Genomic DNA, 20,104 nt, shown 5'->3' with positions numbered 1-20,104 from the left:
GGAGAATAACTGTGTTTCTGCAACATTCTTTCTGGTTTTGTTTTTACGGCATTCACTGTGCAGCCAAAATGACATGTCACCCTTATTCTATGGGTTGGTACAATTCTATCAATACCAAATTTATATAGGATTTTTATGCTTTAACCCATAAAAAAAATGTAAAACTATGCAAAACAGACCCATTTCTTGGGGGTCGTCATATTCTGACATCAATGACTTTTTTATATTTACGTGTATGGTGATACATAAGACATCGTTTTTGCAGAGCCAGATGTACTTTTTATTTATACCAATTTGGGAAAGGTCTATTGGCTTGACTGCTTTTTATCCAAAATTTTATGGGAGGAAAAACAGCAAAAAGAAGAATTTTGGCTTTAGATTTTATTTTTCTCCAGCTACAACAGCAGAGACCCATATTTAAATACCTCACATTTCTTGTAGTATTACAGTAGATATTGGGAAAGAGTTAAAAAGGCCTGCCAAGTCTTCATGAAAAGCAAGGTATGAATACTGAATCTTCACCAATAATTACTTTTCCTTTGGCGACAGCATATATATACAGCAGTGACGTATAGCAATGGGGAGTGCCACAATATCTTAGTCTTTTCATGGCCAAGCTTGAGATTAACTTAATCATGGTCCTCTATCATTTCATTGATGATATCCAAATCATCTACACTCACCGGCCACTTTATTAGGTACACCATGCTAGTAACGGGTTGGACCCCCTTTTGCCTTCAGAACTGCCTCAATTCTTCGTGGCATAGATTCAACAAGGTGCTGGAAGGATTCCTCAGAGATTTTGGTCCATATTGACATGATGGCATCACACAGTTGCCGCAGATTTGTCGGCTGCACATCCATGATGCGAATCTCCCGTTCCACCACATCCCAAAGATGCTCTATTGGATTGAGATCTGGTGACTGTGGAGGCCATTGGAGTACAGTGAACTCATTGTCATGTTCAAGAAACCAGTCTGAGATGATTCCAGCTTTATGACATGGCGCATTATCCTGCTGAAAGTAGCCATCAGATGTTGGGTACATTGTGGTCATAAAGGGATGGACATGGTCAGCAACAATACTCAGGTAGGCTTTGGCGTTGCAACAATGCTCAATTGGTACCAAGGGGCCCAAAGAGTGCCAAGAAAATATTCCCCACACCATGACACCACCACCACCAGCCTGAACCGTTGATACAAGGCAGGATGGATCCATGCTTTCATGTTGTTGACGCCAAATTCTGACCCTACCATCCGAATGTCGCAGCAGAAATCGAGACTCATCAGACCAGGCAACGTTTTTCCAATCTTCAATTGTCCAATTTCGATGAGCTTGGGCAAATTGTAGCCTCAGTTTCCTGTTCTTAGCTGAAAGGAGTGGCACCCGGTGTGGTCTTCTGCTGCTGTAGCCCATCTGCCTCAAAGTTCGACGTACTGTGCGTTCAGAGATGCTCTTCTGGCTACCTTGGTTGTAACGGGTGGCTATTTGAGTCACTGTTGCCTTTCTATCAGCTCGAACCAGTCTGGCCATTCTCCTCTGACCTCTGGCATCAACAACGCATTTCCGCCCACAGAACTGCCGCTCACTGGATGTTTTTTCTTTTTCGGACCATTCTCTGTAACCCCTAGAAATGGTTGTGCGTGAAAATCCCAGTAGATCAGCAGTTTCTGAAATACTCAGACCAGCCCTTCTGGCACCAACAACCATGCCACGTTCAAAGGCACTCAAATCACCTTTCTTCCCCATACTGATGCTCGGTTTGAACTGCAGGAGATTGTCTTGACCATGTCTACATGCCTAAATGCACTGAGTTGCCGCCATGAGATTGGCTGATTAGAAATTAAGTGTTAACGAGTAGAGATGAGCGAACACTAAAATGTTCGAGGTTCGAAATTCGATTCGAACAGCCGCTCACTGTTCGAGTGTTCGAATGGGTTTCGAACCCCATTATAGTCTATGGGGAACATAAACTCGTTAAGGGGGAAACCCAAATTCGTGTCTGGAGGGTCACCAAGTCCACTATGACACCCCAGGAAATGATACCAACACCCTGGAATGACACTGGGACAGCAGCGGAAGCATGTCTGGGGGCATAAAAGTCACTTTATTTCATGGAAATCCCTGTCAGTTTGCGATTTTCGCAAGCTAACTTTTCCCCATAGAAATGCATTGGCCAGTGCTGATTGGCCAGAGTACGGAACTCGACCAATCAGCGCTGGCTCTGCTGGAGGAGGCGGAGTCTAAGATAGCTCCACACCAGTCTCCATTCAGGTCCGACCTTAGACTCCGCCTCCTCCGGCAGAGCCAGCGCTGATTGGCCGAAGGCTGGCCAATGCATTCCTATGCGAATGCAGACTTAGCAGTGCTGAGTCAGTTTTGCTCAACTACACATCTGATGCACACTCGGCACTGCTACATCAGATGTAGCAATCTGATGTAGCAGAGCTGAGGGTGCACTAGAACCCCTGTGCAAACTCAGTTCACGCTAATAGAATGCATTGGCCAGCGCTGATTGGCCAATGCATTCTATTAGCCCGATGAAGTAGAGCTGAATGTGTGTGCTAAGCACACACATTCAGCACTGCTTCATCAAGCCAATACAATGCATTAGCCAGTGCTGATTGGCCAGAGTACGGAATTCGGCCAATCAGCGCTGGCTCTGCTGGAGGAGGCGGAGTCTAAGATCGCTCCACACCAGTCTCCATTCAGGTCCGACCTTAGACTCCGCCTCCTCCGGCAGAGCCAGCGCTGATTGGCCGAAGGCTGGCCAATGCATTCCTATGCGAATGCAGACTTAGCAGTGCTGAGTCAGTTTTGCTCAACTACACATCTGATGCACACTCGGCACTGCTACATCAGATGTAGCAATCTGATGTAGCAGAGCCGAGGGTGCACTAGAACCCCTGTGCAAACTCAGTTCACGCTAATAGAATGCATTGGCCAGCGCTGATTGGCCAATGCATTCTATTAGCCCGATGAAGTAGAGCTGAATGTGTGTGCTAAGCACACACATTCAGCACTGCTTCATCAAGCCAATACAATGCATTAGCCAGTGCTGATTGGCCAGAGTACGGAATTCGGCCAATCAGCGCTGGCTCTGCTGGAGGAGGCGGAGTCTAAGATCGCTCCACACCAGTCTCCATTCAGGTCCGACCTTAGACTCCGCCTCCTCCGGCAGAGCCAGCGCTGATTGGCCGAAGGCTGGCCAATGCATTCCTATGCGAATGCAGACTTAGCAGTGCTGAGTCAGTTTTGCTCAACTACACATCTGATGCACACTCGGCACTGCTACATCAGATGTAGCAATCTGATGTAGCAGAGCCGAGGGTGCACTAGAACCCCTGTGCAAACTCAGTTCACGCTAATAGAATGCATTGGCCAGCGCTGATTGGCCAATGCATTCTATTAGCCCGATGAAGTAGAGCTGAATGTGTGTGCTAAGCACACACATTCAGCACTGCTTCATCAAGCCAATACAATGCATTAGCCAGTGCTGATTGGCCAGAGTACGGAATTCGGCCAATCAGCGCTGGCTCTGCTGGAGGAGGCGGAGTCTAAGATCGCTCCACACCAGTCTCCATTCAGGTCCGACCTTAGACTCCGCCTCCTCCGGCAGAGCCAGCGCTGATTGGCCGAAGGCTGGCCAATGCATTCCTATGCGAATGCAGACTTAGCAGTGCTGAGTCAGTTTTGCTCAACTACACATCTGATGCACACTCGGCACTGCTACATCAGATGTAGCAATCTGATGTAGCAGAGCCGAGGGTGCACTAGAACCCCTGTGCAAACTCAGTTCACGCTAATAGAATGCATTGGCCAGCGCTGATTGGCCAATGCATTCTATTAGCCCGATGAAGTAGAGCTGAATGTGTGTGCTAAGCACACACATTCAGCACTGCTTCATCAAGCCAATACAATGCATTAGCCAGTGCTGATTGGCCAGAGTACGGAATTCGGCCAATCAGCGCTGGCTCTGCTGGAGGAGGCGGAGTCTAAGATCGCTCCACACCAGTCTCCATTCAGGTCCGACCTTAGACTCCGCCTCCTCCGGCAGAGCCAGCGCTGATTGGCCGAAGGCTGGCCAATGCATTCCTATGCGAATGCAGACTTAGCAGTGCTGAGTCAGTTTTGCTCAACTACACATCTGATGCACACTCGGCACTGCTACATCAGATGTAGCAATCTGATGTAGCAGAGCCGAGGGTGCACTAGAACCCCTGTGCAAACTCAGTTCACGCTAATAGAATGCATTGGCCAGCGCTGATTGGCCAATGCATTCTATTAGCCCGATGAAGTAGAGCTGAATGTGTGTGCTAAGCACACACATTCAGCACTGCTTCATCAAGCCAATACAATGCATTAGCCAGTGCTGATTGGCCAGAGTACGGAATTCGGCCAATCAGCGCTGGCCAATGCATTCTATTAGCCCGATGAAGTAGAGCTGAATGTGTGTGCTAAGCACACACATTCAGCACTGCTTCATCAAGCCAATACAATGCATTAGCCAGTGCTGATTGGCCAGAGTACGGAATTCGGCCAATCAGCGCTGGCTCTGCCGGAGGAGGCGGAGTCTAAGGTCGGACCTGAATGGAGACTGGTGTGGAGCGATCTTAGACTCCGCCTCCTCCAGCAGAGCCAGCGCTGATTGGTCGAGTTCCGTACTCTGGCCAATCAGCGCTGGCCAATGCATTCTATTAGCCCGATGAAGTAGAGCTGAATGTGTGTGCTTAGCACACACATTCAGCTCTACTTCATCAGGCTAATAGAATACATTGGCCAATCAGCGCTGGCCAATGCATTCTATTAGCTTGATGAAGCAGAGTGTGCACAAGGGTTCAAGCGCACCCTCGGCTCTGATGTAGCAGAGCTGAGGGTGCACAAGGGTTCAAGTGCACCCTCGGCTCTCCTACATCAGAGCCGAGGGTGCGCTTGAACCCTTGTGCAGCCTCGGCTCTGCTACATCAGAGCCGAGGGTGCGCTTGAACCCTTGTGCACACTCTGCTTCATCAAGCTAATAGAATGCATTGGCCAGCACTGATTGGCCAGAGTACGGAATTCGGCCAATCAGCGCTGGCCAATGCATCCCTATGGGAAAAAGTTTATCTCACAAAAATCACAATTACACACCCGATAGAGCCCCAAAAAGTTATTTTTAATAACATTCCCCCCTAAATAAAGGTTATCCCTAGCTATCCCTGCCTGTACAGCTATCCCTGTCTCATAGTCACAAAGTTCACATTCTCATATGACCCGGATTTGAAATCCACTATTCGTCTAAAATGGAGGTCACCTGATTTCGGCAGCCAATGACTTTTTCCAATTTTTTTCAATGCCCCCAGTGTCGTAGTTCCTGTCCCACCTCCCCTGCGCTGTTATTGGTGCAAAAAAGGCGCCAGGGAAGGTGGGAGGGGAATCGAATTTTGGCGCACTTTACCACGTGGTGTTCGATTCGATTCGAACATGGCGAACACCCTGATATCCGATCGAACATGTGTTCGATAGAACACTGTTCGCTCATCTCTATTAACGAGCAGTTGGACAGGTGTACCTAATAAAGTGGCCGGTGAGTGTAGATGGGGTCTGAACAACAACTGAAAACATCCCATGAGCATTTCAATCAGTTTCATTCCATTATCAAACTGACACTCAGCTGCTCCTTTTCTGATATAAACTTACTTGACATTGTCATCAAAATACAAAACAGCAAATTGAGAAATCTTTGTACTAGAACGCAAATGACTGCCCATTATACTTTACATGGGACAGTTTTCATCTGAAACACAAAAGTCATGGTCTACAGTTAAGCAATCAGATACAACCACATATGTTCTGACATCTTGGTGGCGCCAAAAACATTCTTGAGATGTTGAGGGGAGTTGCACAGAAATTTCATTCTCTATTACACCATTTAAAATCAATTTCCAAACCCCCCTCCTTCTGTGTCATAGTACATAGGTAGGCTAATCTCAAGGACATCATCATCAGGACCTCACTGTACACTCCAACAATAATCTTCAACTCAAATCAGGACTACAGAAACTGAGGTACCTTCACCTGCACCCCCCCCCAATGTGGTCTATCTAATTATATGTACCAAATGTCCTACTGGTGGTCTATGTGTAACACAGACAGGGCAATAAGTTAAAATGAGAACGGAATTACATAATCACACCATCAAAGAGACAGATCTCTGGTCTCCAACAATATTTCTTTAGCTCTGGTCACAACATAAACGGCATGAAAATGTTGGTATTAAAAGGACCTCCCCGAATGGAAACCTTAAAGGGGCTCTATCACTGGGAAAAGTCATTTTTAACTAATCACATCCTTGCATAGCCTTTAGAAAGGCTATTCCACACTTACTTTTAGTATGTAGATTGCCTCAGTGGTTTCTGAATAAATCCGTTTTTATTCATATGCTAATTAGACTGGTGCACGATAGATCATGCACTCCTCTCCTGTTGTTTCCTATGGGAGGCTGCTGCTGCTGACTCAGCTTCCGGTTTGCCTCACACACATAGGAGATAATAGGAGAGAGGAGGCTGCTGGGAACTTCCTGTACTGGCTGGAAGCTCATTAGCATATGAATAAAAACGGACTTATTCAGAAACCACTGAGGCAATTTACATACTAAAGATGGGTGTGAAGTAGCATTTCTAAAGCCTATGCAAGCATGTGTTTAGATAAAAATGACTTTTCCCAGTGATAGAGCCCCTTTAACGCAGATGTGAACCTAGCCTAATAAAAAACAATATAATGTTATATTCATCTCTCAAACTCATTACAAATAAGACACATACCTCTGTAACATAGGCATTGTTGTCTTTGTCTCTTGGGCCAATAAGGTTATGAAATCTTTTTTTAATTGGAAATATCTTTCCTGGAATTTTGCATACTGTACAATTGCCAAAGAATTCAGACAGTCTCTCAATGTCGAGAGTGGCAGACATTACTATAACTTTAAGAGGGTATTTCCTTTTTGAAGTGCCTTTCATCAAGAACTGTTTTCGCAAAAGACCAAACAAAATGTCCTGTGAAAAAAAGCATTATTAGGTTATTTATAAAGCTACAAGAGCACTGGCCAATTATAACTGTTGGAAATACTCAAAATATCGGTTTTCTTGGGGTCACTAGGTAAATACTGTTAGCCAAACTGTCCTGTAAATCACTAAACTTTTCTAAATATATACCGATGCAATAAAACCTTTGTTCAGTAACAGGACTGAAAACTGTATTTGTTTGAAAACTGCATTAATAAAAGGAAACAGGAAGTTATTACAGAAGTAGACAGACATAAGCTGAGAAAAGAAAAAATAAAAATACTAGGCAGCAATTTCAAGTGCAGAAGTGAGGTATTCATAGTGCAATGTTTTTTGCCATAATAGACAAAGAGTGCAGGAAAGGAAAGAGAAAGATCAGTTTAGATTGTAGCAGCTGTAACAAAGGCAGCCACACATGGCGGCGCCATCTTGGGAAAAAAAAGAAAAGGGCATTTCCTTACAATACTGGAATAAGGGAAAACAGAAACCATTCAAATCAACAAAACAAATGCAAAGAATCCCATAATACCAGTTGTGGGGGATGATTCACTTCTTTGGGTATGGGACTTCAGGGACTGTGAACTGTGCTCTTCAGCAAGCCCCATAAAAGTGAACAGGCCATCATCACCACACTATTTATATGGGACCCTATACGGCACTTGCTGCTGCAGTTCTTGTGAACACTGGAAAATCCTAGACCCCAGCGAATAGACATTTTTCTCCTGCCCTATGCATAAAGGATAAAGGTTAGCAGTGGTAAAACCCCTTTAAAAGGTAGCTCTAGATCAGGGGTCTCAAACTCAATTTACCCGGGGGCTGCTGGAGGTAGAGTCTGGGTGAGGCTGGGCCGCATCAGGTTTTCCACAAGAAAAGCTCTTACAAAAACATTCCAATGTTATCAATATCAGTAGATATGTTTTAAGATTAGCAACCCGGAGATACCAAATTTATATGGTTTTTTTACATTTTAACCCCTTAACAAAAATCCAAAACTGTGCCAAATATTTTTTTATACTTCCATGTACAGGGATGTATAGGGCGTCTTTTTTGCGGGGCCAGGTGTACTTTTTTGTTTTACCATTTTGGGGAATTGGTATTGCTTTGATCATTTTTTATTAACATTTTTATCAGAGGCAAAACCGTGAAAAAACGGTGGTTTTGACTTTTTTTCCCACTACGGCGTTTACCGTACAGGAAAAATATTTTTATAGATTTGTAGAGCGGGCGTTTTCGGACACAGGGATACCTAACATGTATGTGTTTTACAGTATCTAACTACTGAAGTGAAGTTATTTGTAGAGCAAGTTTTTTTTTATGGAATTTAAAAAATTTTCTGTTCACAGACTCACCTATAGGTTTAACTCTTGTGGGACAAATTGTAGTTCTGGAAAGAAATGTAATTTTCTATACAATGTACTGGGAAGCTGGAGAAAAAATTCAGAATGGGATGGAAATGGAAAAAAAACTGTGTTTGCTTGACTATGTTTGGCTTTGCTTCTACGACATGTACTGTGCAGTAAAAATTACATGGCACCCATATACCGTGGATCAGTATGATTATGACGAAACCAAACCTGCAAGCAGCACTTTTCTCTCCGCATTTTTCATGCGGAAACCAAGAAGAAACCACACGGACCCCATTATAGTCTATGGGGTCTGCTGGATTCCTAACATAACAGCTTTTTTATGCAGAGAGGTTTCCGTTCAGGGGGATCCCAAGTGAACTCCCTGAATGGAGATGTGAACTGGGCCTTAGTTGGGTGGCAGTCAAGGGTAGTTATCCACAGCAGAGAGTGAAGGAAAAGAAACACTCAGCAGTTTGATACTGAATTTATTGCGTTTCCTTTTACTTGACTTTTTTAACGGTTGCCACCCAATACTAGAACTACTTGTCAAGCATTGCTGGTCACAAAATGTAGGTATTTAAAAGTAGTCTACAGTCAGATGTATCTAAAGTTGTACTTACAGTACTTAAACTCCGTTCATGAGCTTCATCTAAGACAACTGTGCTGAATTTTGTGAGGCTGGGATCAGTCAGTGTGTGTCTAAGCAGGCAGCCATCAGTCATGTACATGATTGCTGTTTTCTGTAGAAAGACATATACAGTACACGTCTTCAAGATATTAAACCTACGAAATCAAGTGAATACAATGCTAAACAATGTACAAAAACAAACTATAATCAACTGTATTTCATTAACAATTAAAAGTAAAGTATCAGTAGTAATAGAAGAACCAGACACAAAGGTAATAACAACAATGTTGACAAGCTAATATAGGCACACAGTGAACTAAACTATCACAATACGTAATCCCTCTTAGTTCAGTAAAATAGCACATGGTGAAATACAGTGGCTTACAAAAGTCTGCATACCCTTTGATCTTTTACACATTTTGTCATCTTATAACCACAAACTTAAATGTATTTAATTAACATTTTAAGTGAAAGACCAACACAAAGTAGAACATAATTGTGAAGTGCAATGAAAATGATAAATGGTTTACAAAATTTTAATCTAATAAAAATCTGAAAAGTGTGACGTGCAAAAGTATTCAGCCCCCTGTACTCTGATAGTCCTAAATAAAAATCCAGTGTGCACAATTGCCCACAGAAGTCACTTAATTAGTTAATAGAGTCCAGCTGTGTGTAATTTAGTCTCAGTATAAATAAATACACCTGTTCTGTGAAGGCCTTAGTGGTTTGTTAGAGAACACTAGTGAAGACTATCCAGTGGAGTTGAGTAAAAACAACAAAACACTTATATTCACCTCTCCTGGGAATCCAGTGGTTCCCAGGACCTTCTTCTGGTTTGTTCCGGCCTGAAAAACGTTACGCACCCTGGTAGTCATAACAGAGGCCTTGGATTGGGCCTCAGTGGTCACGTGGGATGTCATAATATCAGCATGTCCCATGTGACCACTGAGGCCCAATCATAGGTCTCAATGCTGACCCCGGGGCACGTGACATAAGTTGCAAGCTGGAAAAAGCCCAAAGAGGACACTGAAGACTGCTGGACACAGCGTGGACGCCCAGGAGAGGTAAGGTAGAGTGAGAAGAAGTGTTTGTTATATTTACCCACCTACCCATGGCCACAACTTAGTGTGCAATAACAATAGCACCAAAACAACCTGGAGTGTCAAACCTCACAAATATTTCGTTGAGGATCGCCTGAAGTAGCTTAAGCGCGTGGTATACAGTGGGGAATGGGGGGGCTCTTGAGAGCATTTTATATTGTGTGGGGCCACTGTGGGAAGCATATTATACTGTGCGGAGCCTTATTCTTTGAGGGTGGGGGCTCTGGAGAGTATATTATATTTGTAGGGCCCTTTTACCATTTACATTACAGCCATGCAATGTTATTACAGGTTGAAATTACATTGCACGGTCACTATAAAACAGATACTTTGTTATGGAAATAGTGAAGTGGTTGTGACACTTGCAAAAGCACTATGGTCCCTTCAAACAGCAGGTCAGCTGGGGTCCCCAGAAATTGGACCCCCCCTTCCCCCCCCCCCCCCCCCACTGATTAGACTGCTAGAACCCCACAGATCATCTGTTTCTCAGAGCATGCAGCTCCCATCCTTGTTTACATGTCGGGTAATGCGCTGTTTACGCATCATATTCTTGATAACCACAGCTATGAGTACTGTAGTTGTATCCCTTTTATGCATATGAGATCCTGCTGCAGTACCCATGACCGACATGATCAAGAATATGCAGTAGGGAGGGGTTAGGGGGCCCCGGTTAAGGTTTGCATTAAGGTCAGAAGACTTTAGTTACGCCACTGATTGAAGACACTACTGGAAACACTTTCCTGAAGATGAAAATAACTTAAAAAATAGCAACTACCTACCGGTGAAGTACAGTCATCAAAACGCACTTGGTAACCCACTGTACTCCCCAATGAACAATCCATTTCTTCTGCAACTCTTTGTGCTACTGAAATTGTTGCTACTCGGCGGGGCTGGGTGACACCAATAAGTCCATGTTTTCCGAAACCTTAAAACAAAGTCACTGAAGTCATTAATCTTTAAGAGGCAAAAACTTTAAATTAGTTGACAGCATAAATGTTATGAGTAAAGCTCAATTGCAGGGAAAGTAACAATTATTGCCTAATCTTAAACAAAATAAATAAATAAATAAATAAAAGATTGTCCCTTTCCATGAAATCCTGCACTTCTTATTTCATTTCATGGTTTATCTATTGTAAGTTGAATTTATTTACTACTTCTCAATGGGTAGCTGAAGCAGGGGAGGTTAAAGCAAATATAAATATCTCAGGCATTATAACATTGCTTCTTTTGACATATGAGAGGAGAGACTTTTATACATAATGGAGTCACTTCAAGTGATTGTCCAGTTTCAGACCAATATCGAGAGACAAATATTTATATCATGATCATGAAAAGTTATAAAATTTTCCAATACACCTTCTGTATCAATTCCTTACAGTTTTCTAGATCTCTGCTTGTTGTCATTCATTCTACTTACTCCCATTGAATAAAAATCAGTCCATGGTCATGTGATGGACACATTGGTGCACAGCTCATTATAGTCAAAACTGCCTGGTAATGAGCTGTGGACCTGTGTGCCCATCATATGACCGTGGACTGATTTTTATCCACTGGGAGTAAGAAGAATGAATGGCAGCAAGCAGAGATCTAGAGAACTATGAGGAATTGATACAGAAAGTATAGTTGAAATCTGTACAACTTTCAGTGTATAAACAACATCATTTGGAATTCTGCAAAGAAAAAAAACAAAAAAACCCCACAATTGTGCCATTTTCTTACCGGTTTTATCTATGTGCTGCACATGCCTTCCATTCACTGAAGTGAGTGAGCATGAGCTGCAAAACAGACAGGAATAGGACCTATCCTGGATCACAGCCCCATACACAGGACCATGAAAATACATGGTTGTGTGTATGAAGTCACAGAAATGAATGGTTGTGTGCTAGCCGTGAAAAACACTGAAAGTGCACACTGTCGTGTGCATTAGGCCTTACACATTGGGTCAGTATAATCACAGTGATACCAAATTTATATAGTTTTTTCATGTTTTAATACCTTTATTTTTTATGTTTCAGTTTGCAGAGAGAATAAGGTTTCTTTTTTTGTAGGGCAATATATAGTTTTGATTATTAATATTTTGGAGAATGTCTTGATTGCCTTTTTGTTCAATGTTTTGGGAGGCAAAGTGGCAGGAAAAAAATTAATTCAACCATTTCAATTTTTTTCCCCATATTGGATAAACAGTTTTAAACTTTAATAGTTCTGGCATTTTTGGACTCAGGAATGCCTAATATATTTATTTTCATTTACTTATATGTGATCTAAGAAAAGAGGGGGTGATTTTAACTTCAGAAAGATCCAGACTGTCACTGTTACCAATCATCAGAAAGAGAGTGAAAATAATCACCCATACTCCGTGGTCATATTGACTAATACATCTGAGTGGTTAAATGTCTGACCAAGGCCATCGCTGCCGGGGTTCCTGCTGTGTAAATAGTAGAGACCCTTCAACTATGGCGCCCATTCAGCTCCTGAGCAGGTGCCATATTTTAACCCCCAGCATCCACTGTAAAAGTACAGTGAATGTCATGAAGGAGATACAGTTTTCTCTTAGCAATACTCTAAATGAGCATTGCAAGGGAGAATTTGTACTTAGCTTATAGCAAACAGTATACTTCCACCAGAATCTTTAGTTTAGACGAATCCAAAACAAAAATGGCATTAAAACTCAATTTTATTGGTGTACTCTAAAATATAATTAGCCTGGGTACAAGTGTATAGTAAAATCTATAGCAACACTGCACCTCCTATTCCTAAACACCAAGGTGTGTTTGGTATCGTGTATAAGTGTATAATTGAAATTCACCAAACCTCCCCTTTTTTTTTTTTTTCTTTTAGTGTTTTAGGTGAGACTGAAGACCGGTGAGAGACTCATTTATAGAGACATTCAATGGTGTGATAGAACCATTTAGATTTGTAACACTGTCCGTGGCTGTTAATTAGGCTGTTGGATCGTGTTTTGACGTCGCATGTTAACTGTGGTGATTAAGGTGCTGCATATCACTAATGGGCAGTGTGACTACAAGGAAATACCTTGATTTACATTATACAACAGCAAAGAGCAGCTCCTTGTTTATTGACTCAGCAGACATTTAGTTTGAGACATTTTATTATCAGTTGATCCTTAGGCCGATTTGGCTAAGGATTCAAGAAGGACCTACCTATATATAAAAAGAGAACAATTCACTGCGGGCATAGATCTCTTTATACATATGCATTGCAGTCTCACCTAAAACACTAAAAGAAAAAAAAAAAGGGGGAGGTTTGGTGAATTTCAATTATACACGATACCAAACACACCTTGGTGTTTAGGAATAGGAGGTGCAGTGTTGCTATAGATTTTACTATACACTTGTACCTGGACTAATTAGATTTTAGAGTATACCAATAAAATTGAGTTTTAATGCCATTTTTGTTTTGGATTCTTATAGTAAACAGACAGACGCCAGCTCACAGTTACATGAAGGAGAAGACTTTTCAGCCTGTCTTTCTTCTCTCTGCCACTGCTTACATGCATATACCTAGCTACATTTGTCCCTATATGTTTTAATACTGTTTCTCACTGTCTTTTATACACACTATAGCTCTCATAGCAGACAGCCCAACTCTCCTCTGTCTCCCAGCGCCACTCACAAAGTAATAATCTGCTGGATAAATAAAGAGGAGAGCCTGACATTGTAAAAGTCAATGAGAAATTTTACATTTACTCTCTGTTTTGTAAAGCTAAAGTTTTGCTCTAAGTGCTTTAGGCCCTGTGCACCCAAAAGAGTGTGGTTCCAAAGTGGGGCCAAGTATGCAGCAGAATGCATACAGATGCCACTTGGACTGGCACTTGAAGTGAAATCTGAGTGAATTTCGTAATGCATTCACGTCTATGGAGGCCTCCACTCCATTCCATTCTGCTGAGCAGGACCAGCTCTTTCATTGTAACAGAATGGATCCGAAGATCCCACAGATGTGAATGCATAACGTATTGAACTTGGATTATACTCAGCAAACTTGACCACACATTGGAAGTGCACTTGCTCGTGTGCAAGGGGCTTTCTCCATCTTGTAATCTCCCCAGTATGTTATTAGATAGGTGCCACAATTAAAGCATCCGTTCTTTGTACATTACTGGTGATTATTTTAGTTTGTTGTGTGTACATTATGCTTATCATGTAGTGAAACAAATAGAATACAATCACCTGCTTTGTAGAGATACTGTGGAAGCTGAGTAGTCTTCCCACTGCCGGTGTCACCAGTCACAATGAAAAAAGAATGATCTCTCGCAGCCTGAAGAAGCTTATCTTTGCATTTATGTATTGGAAGAATTGGTATACAATATTGTTCATGACGGTCTGTTTTATAAGTTCTGGATTTAGACTCCATAGCACTTGGTTTGTTCTACAAGGCAAAAAAATTACATTTTATCAACTAAATTATAAAAATACGCATATTAAGTATTAAATAAGCATATTATTTAAATGAAGCAGTAAAGTACCACTTGTGCACTTTCAATAACTTAGCTGCATGCATGGATTTATAGCAAACAGCCTTTTCAACTGACCTGGCCAGGAATCAACAGGACCACAGGGATTCTGAGAACTGTACATTTGAAACAAATGTTACCATCAGGAATCAGATTATATGAAATTAACAAAGTAAAACATATCAGAAGTAACCTGCTGGAAGGATGGATGTTCTTTATTACATTAATTTACTTTGCTTTGCACTTACCTTGATCCACTATTACGAATTCACATGATCAGACTATGAATATGAAAATTCAAAGGAAATATGAAAAAGAGGACCTACTCCTTGGGTGTAGTATAATTTTAGATAGCTACTGCTCAACTGAATCCTGTCAACAAATAACCCCTTCTCGCTGGTCTCATTTTTTGATTGTTATTTTAGACTCCCCGCCTTCCAAACCCCATAACTTTTTTATTTTTCCATTTACAGAGCTATATGAGGGCTTAAAGTTTGGGGGACAAATTGTTCTTCATAATGGTACCTTTAGGGTGCATTCACACAATGTCTTTTGGTACGTAATGTGGCACATAGACGCCGTGGGAGCTTTTGCGGTCCGTATACGCTCCCATCGATTTCAATGGGAGCCGGGACCGTATACGCGGCGCTATTTTGCGGCCATGATTTTGGGGCGGACGCAAAATAGCGCCGTGTATACGGTCCCGGCTACCATTGAAATCAATGGGAGCGTATACGGCCCGCAAAAGCTCCCGCGGCTACGTGCCACATTACGTGCCAAAAGACATCGTGTGAATGCACCCTTACTCATTCTGTGCAATGTACTGGGAAGCTGGAAAAAATTCTGAATGGTGTGGAAATGGAGAAAGTGCATTTGTGTGACTTTCTTATGGGCTTCGTTTTTACAGACAAATCGACAAGTCAACTTTATTTTATGTTTCAGTGCGATTCCAGGGATATCAAATTTAGGCCCGGTTCACATCTGCGCATTCTGTTCAGGAAGTACACTTGGGAGACCCCCCAAATGAAACACTGAATAAATTAAAAAGTGGTTAGCTAAGAAACCACATGGACCCCACAGACTATAATGGGGTCCATGTGGTTTCCGCACAAATCATGCAGAGAGAAAAGTACTCTCAGTACCAGAACACTGCGCTCCAACTGACTTAATGAGTACTACACAGTTCACTAGATAACCATAATCTTTGTTTCAAGTCTCTCATATATACTGTCTCTACGCTTTTCCACTGTTAACTGTAATAACAGGTTCCTCAGGAGAACCATCTGTATGTACAATGAGCACATGCAGCACACTTTAGTACCCACATCCACCATCAGGACGTGGTGCTTGTGTAGTACTCATTAAGTCAGCTGGAGCACAGTGTTCTGGTACTGAGATAGAGAGTGAGACACAGCACCTTTGTCTCAAGCCTTATTTGGCTGGCAGCTATCTAGCTAGATTTTAATCTATATCTAGTCTAGTTGGTAACAGCAGTATTAGACTAACTGTAAGGCGGTGTAATAATATCTGGGTTGTGAGTGCTACTAAATAAGAAATCCATATACCTAGCACTGCAGTCTAGTTGTGTAGCCTTTCATCTGAATGACCACAAGGTGTTTCTACAGTATCTGGGGAGGTGTGTAGTCTCAGTAAGGTTGTGGCTGCTACTCAGGGTGTGTCTCCACTAAAAGTCTGGCTTTGTCAGGTCTATAATATCTCCCTTGATTCTTGTGGATGAGATATCGACTAGGATTGGCACTACTACACAGTTCACAGTGAAACTAGGTGATAGAAGAGATTATTTATATAAAAATCTATCCCTTCAGTCCTTTCCATAATCTACAATATATCCAGCAGAAATGACTATGACCTGCTGGAAATATAACTGTGCGCACGTGGTATTTGAGAAAGCCTCTTTTTCACCTTAGTTTTGCTATTATCAGCAATTCATTTTAGACAAATTACTACCTTACTGAGCTATTGATTGGCTTTATGGGGTTTCATGGATTGGAGTTAATAACAAAAGACTCTCCTTTTATGACTAGATTTAGTACTGGACAATTAAGGGTCCAGATACACAGTATATTTAGTGGGCATAGATTATTCTATATATCATTCCTGTTCATTTAATTTCCTTGGTCATTCATGGCATGAATCCAACAGGATCAATATATCCCACATATAGACTTTATAGAGTGTAGGGATGGTCAGTATTTGGTAGTTCCTTGTTCTATTGGATTATTAAGTTTATATCTGGGAATTTTAACACATACCAATAAAAGTTTGTTATTTTAAATATTAGCCATTTACAGTGAATAGATTTAGTGTCATTGTCCTTTGTGAAATTATATAACAGAAGAGCCCTGAGATCAAGGAGACAATAGATCTGTTTAATATTATGTTACATAGACTCATTCAAAAAACTAAGTAGTGAAGATGTTGGTGTCCATGCCCTCAAATATAAAAGATTTCACCGCCCACCATTGGTATCATAGTCTCAGTGGCTTCTCAGATAACAAATTCTATATTTAGCCCTATATCGTTACTGTTTGGGAGCATATTATTGACATTGCTGAATATATGTATTGTACGATGTGTAAGGGATTAGGTGGAAGGTTTATGGGAATATTACAGGGAATATTCCAAATATTGTTGATGTGTTTATCTATCTGTTGGATTTTATAGTTATGAAATTTATAATCTGTCTTACAAAAGAAACTCACAAGAAGGAAACGTAAACTGAGGGCAGTGGATTTGCAGGTTGTAAGGATGGTTGGGTACACTGACAAGACGGTGAAGGCATCCCTTTGAGTGTGTTAGACCGACAGGTATGTAAATGGTATAATATATCCATCGAGGATGCGATAAAGTCTCTGGGAAAACTCCTCAGGATCTTATTATGAGTTCCTAATATACCCTGAGTATGGTTTATATCATTTACAAAAGGTAGGGGAATGTGGAGGATGCCATCATGTTCTTGTCTCCATCTTACATTCCTTTCTTAGGTGCTGTCCAGAGAGGTCATCCTTCTAGTAGCTATATTGGGTTGTGGCTTCTTCTTTGTTTTAAAGGGGCTCTATCAGCAAAATCATGCTGATAGAGCCCCACATATGCGTGCATAGCCTTTAAAAAGGCTATTCAGGCACCGTAAATGTTATATTAAACTACCCCCCAGTTTTAAAATAAAACCCTAAAAAAAGGGTTCCAATGTCCTACGGTTCCGTCCTCCTCCGGCGCTCACGAACTGACACTGATATAAAAAAAATGGCCTGGGCGCTTGCGCAGTAGCATGCGGCTTCTACTACGGCTACTGCGCAGGTGCCCAGGCCATTTTTTTTTTTATCAGTGCCAGTTTCCGAGCGCCGGAGGAGGACGGGACCGGACATCGGAGGAAGAAGAGGCGGGAATGAAGAAGACGGCGCACCCTGAATGCCCGCCCAGCGTGCACGAAGCGTAAGTAGATAACATTCTTTTTTAGGGTTTTATTTTAAAACGGGGGGGGGGGGGATAGTTTAATATAACATTTACGGTGCCTGAATAGCCTTTTTAAAGGCTATTCACGCATATGTGGGGCTCTATCAGCATGATTTTGCTGATAGAGCCCCTTTAACCAATAACTATGTGCCAAAACAATGTTAAAACTTTGTATCCAATCAAGTTGTATTAATTATACTAATCACACCTTCTCTTTTTCTATACAATGTATAACCAGAGGTACAACGTATTTAAACCTAACCTTTTTCCCTCTATTCAACACAATCCACTATACATGTTATCTAGTTGTCTCTCTCTGAGCTGGCTCATTTACCAACTGTACTGATTTGTATTACACTACAGTGATGCTTAGGCCTGGTTCACATCTGCATTCGGTTTTCCAGTCGGGAAGTCTGTATGGGGACCCCCGATCGGAATACCGAATGCATTGGCAAGCGGTGAGCAGTAAAAGTACACGGACCCCACAGACCATAATGGGGTCTCTGTGCTTTTCACGCGGTGTCTGCACGAGTCATGCGGACAGGAAAGTAGTTCAAGAATTACTTTTCTATCCGCATGTTCTATGCAGACTGCATGCGAAAAACACATGGACCCCATTATAGTCTATGGGGTTCGTGTGCTTTTATAAGCTCATCGCTTGCCAAATCATTTGGTATTCCGTTCAGGGGATCTCCATGAGGACTCCCCGACTGGAAAACTGAATGCAGATGTGAACCAGGCCTTGGAGTGGATTGTGCTCACAGTACAGAAGTGGTAGACTAAAATAGACATTTATCAAACAATATTAACACTTGGAGAAAATTACAGCAACCTACTACATGACATGAACTCCAGCTAAATCCCAGCATACACCTTTAGCTTGGGGCCCCCACGTGGCGTAAACTCCACAATGTTTTACAGTTACGGCAAAGTGGATAGGATTTTAGTGAATCCCATCCACATATTGCAGAAAAATATGCGCAGTGGAAACGCTGCGGTTCTGAAAATCGAAGCAAGTCAATTATACCTACAGAAACGATGGTGATTTTCTATAGTTGTAATGGAAGCAGACTGGAAACCTGCAACAAAAAGAATCTGTGTTTCCGCAATGTTGGGCCTCAGCCTTAGGCTAAGGCCCCACACTACAGAGACGCAGCTTATTTTGTGGCAGTGTTTTGAGCCGAAGCCAAGAATAGCTACAAGAGGAATGAGGGCGATATATACAGTACTTATACTTCTACCTTCTGATCCATCCACTCCTGGATTTGGCTAAAAAAAAACCAAAAACACAACGAAATCTACAACTAAAAAGCTGTGTTTCCGCAACGTGGGGCCTTAGCCTTACAAGCAGACTGGAGACTTTCATGCACATGACCAGCCATATTCACTTCCATGGAAGGTACAAGAATAGCTGAGCATGAAGTGTATGGAGAAAGCTCTGCAGCCACACGGCAGATCCCTGTCCATAGGACATTATGGTATATCTAGAGTCATGAATGTTTAGGATAAAAATACCCTGTAAACGTATTTAATGGAAAAAAAAAGGCAGCAAACATTGTGAAAAGTACAAAAATACACAAAGGGAATAAAAGCAAAAGTTACTCCACGTGCAATTAGCCAGTGCCATAACATTCAGTCACTGCACACACCACAAGTATAACACCGGCACTGTTTATGACTGGAAGGAGCCATCTTGTCTGTCAGGGTCTTCCATCCGGAGAATATCATCTAAGTGCTGTGTCACTCTATTCAGCAGTACACCGACCATGAAAGCATAAATCCTTATAAATCCTCGAACTATGACAGTCTGCGTTATATAACATGCGAATCTTAACCATACAACGCTTATATTTACCTTCCAAGACTCAAGACACGAAAGCTTTATGTCTCTTCTAGCGATCCGTAGTGGGATAAACCTACCACTCTTTCCTAGAAGCGTGCGCCGTGCTGGGGCACAAACAAGTGGACAGTGACACCTAGTGGCTTATTTCAGGTTCTGCAGGGGGAAATATTTCTAAGCTGTTTTGTATGTGACGGGACTG

General features: G+C 42.0%; 1 protein-coding gene across 2 annotated transcripts in view; it reads right to left on the bottom strand.

The window, feature by feature from the left end:
* Positions 1-19,986, bottom strand: part of DHX40 (DEAH-box helicase 40) — a 90,667-nt gene extending 70,681 nt beyond the window's left edge. For both annotated transcript variants that reach the window (XM_075264766.1, XM_075264767.1), the window contains exons 1-5: positions 19,918-19,986; positions 14,305-14,503; positions 10,897-11,042; positions 9,010-9,129; positions 6,804-7,034 (exon numbers count right to left, since the gene is read on the bottom strand). In XM_075264766.1, coding sequence (XP_075120867.1) covers positions 6,804-7,034; positions 9,010-9,129; positions 10,897-11,042; positions 14,305-14,488 — 681 coding nt within the window. In that variant the 5' untranslated portion in view covers positions 14,489-14,503; positions 19,918-19,986. The remainder of the gene's footprint in view (positions 1-6,803; positions 7,035-9,009; positions 9,130-10,896; positions 11,043-14,304; positions 14,504-19,917) is intronic.
* Positions 19,987-20,104: the final 118 nt, after the last annotated feature.

This window comes from Leptodactylus fuscus, chromosome 2 (assembly GCF_031893055.1).
Source record: "Leptodactylus fuscus isolate aLepFus1 chromosome 2, aLepFus1.hap2, whole genome shotgun sequence".
NCBI classification, from domain to species: domain Eukaryota; kingdom Metazoa; phylum Chordata; class Amphibia; order Anura; family Leptodactylidae; genus Leptodactylus; species Leptodactylus fuscus.
This window is presented reverse-complemented; position numbering and strand designations above follow the sequence as displayed.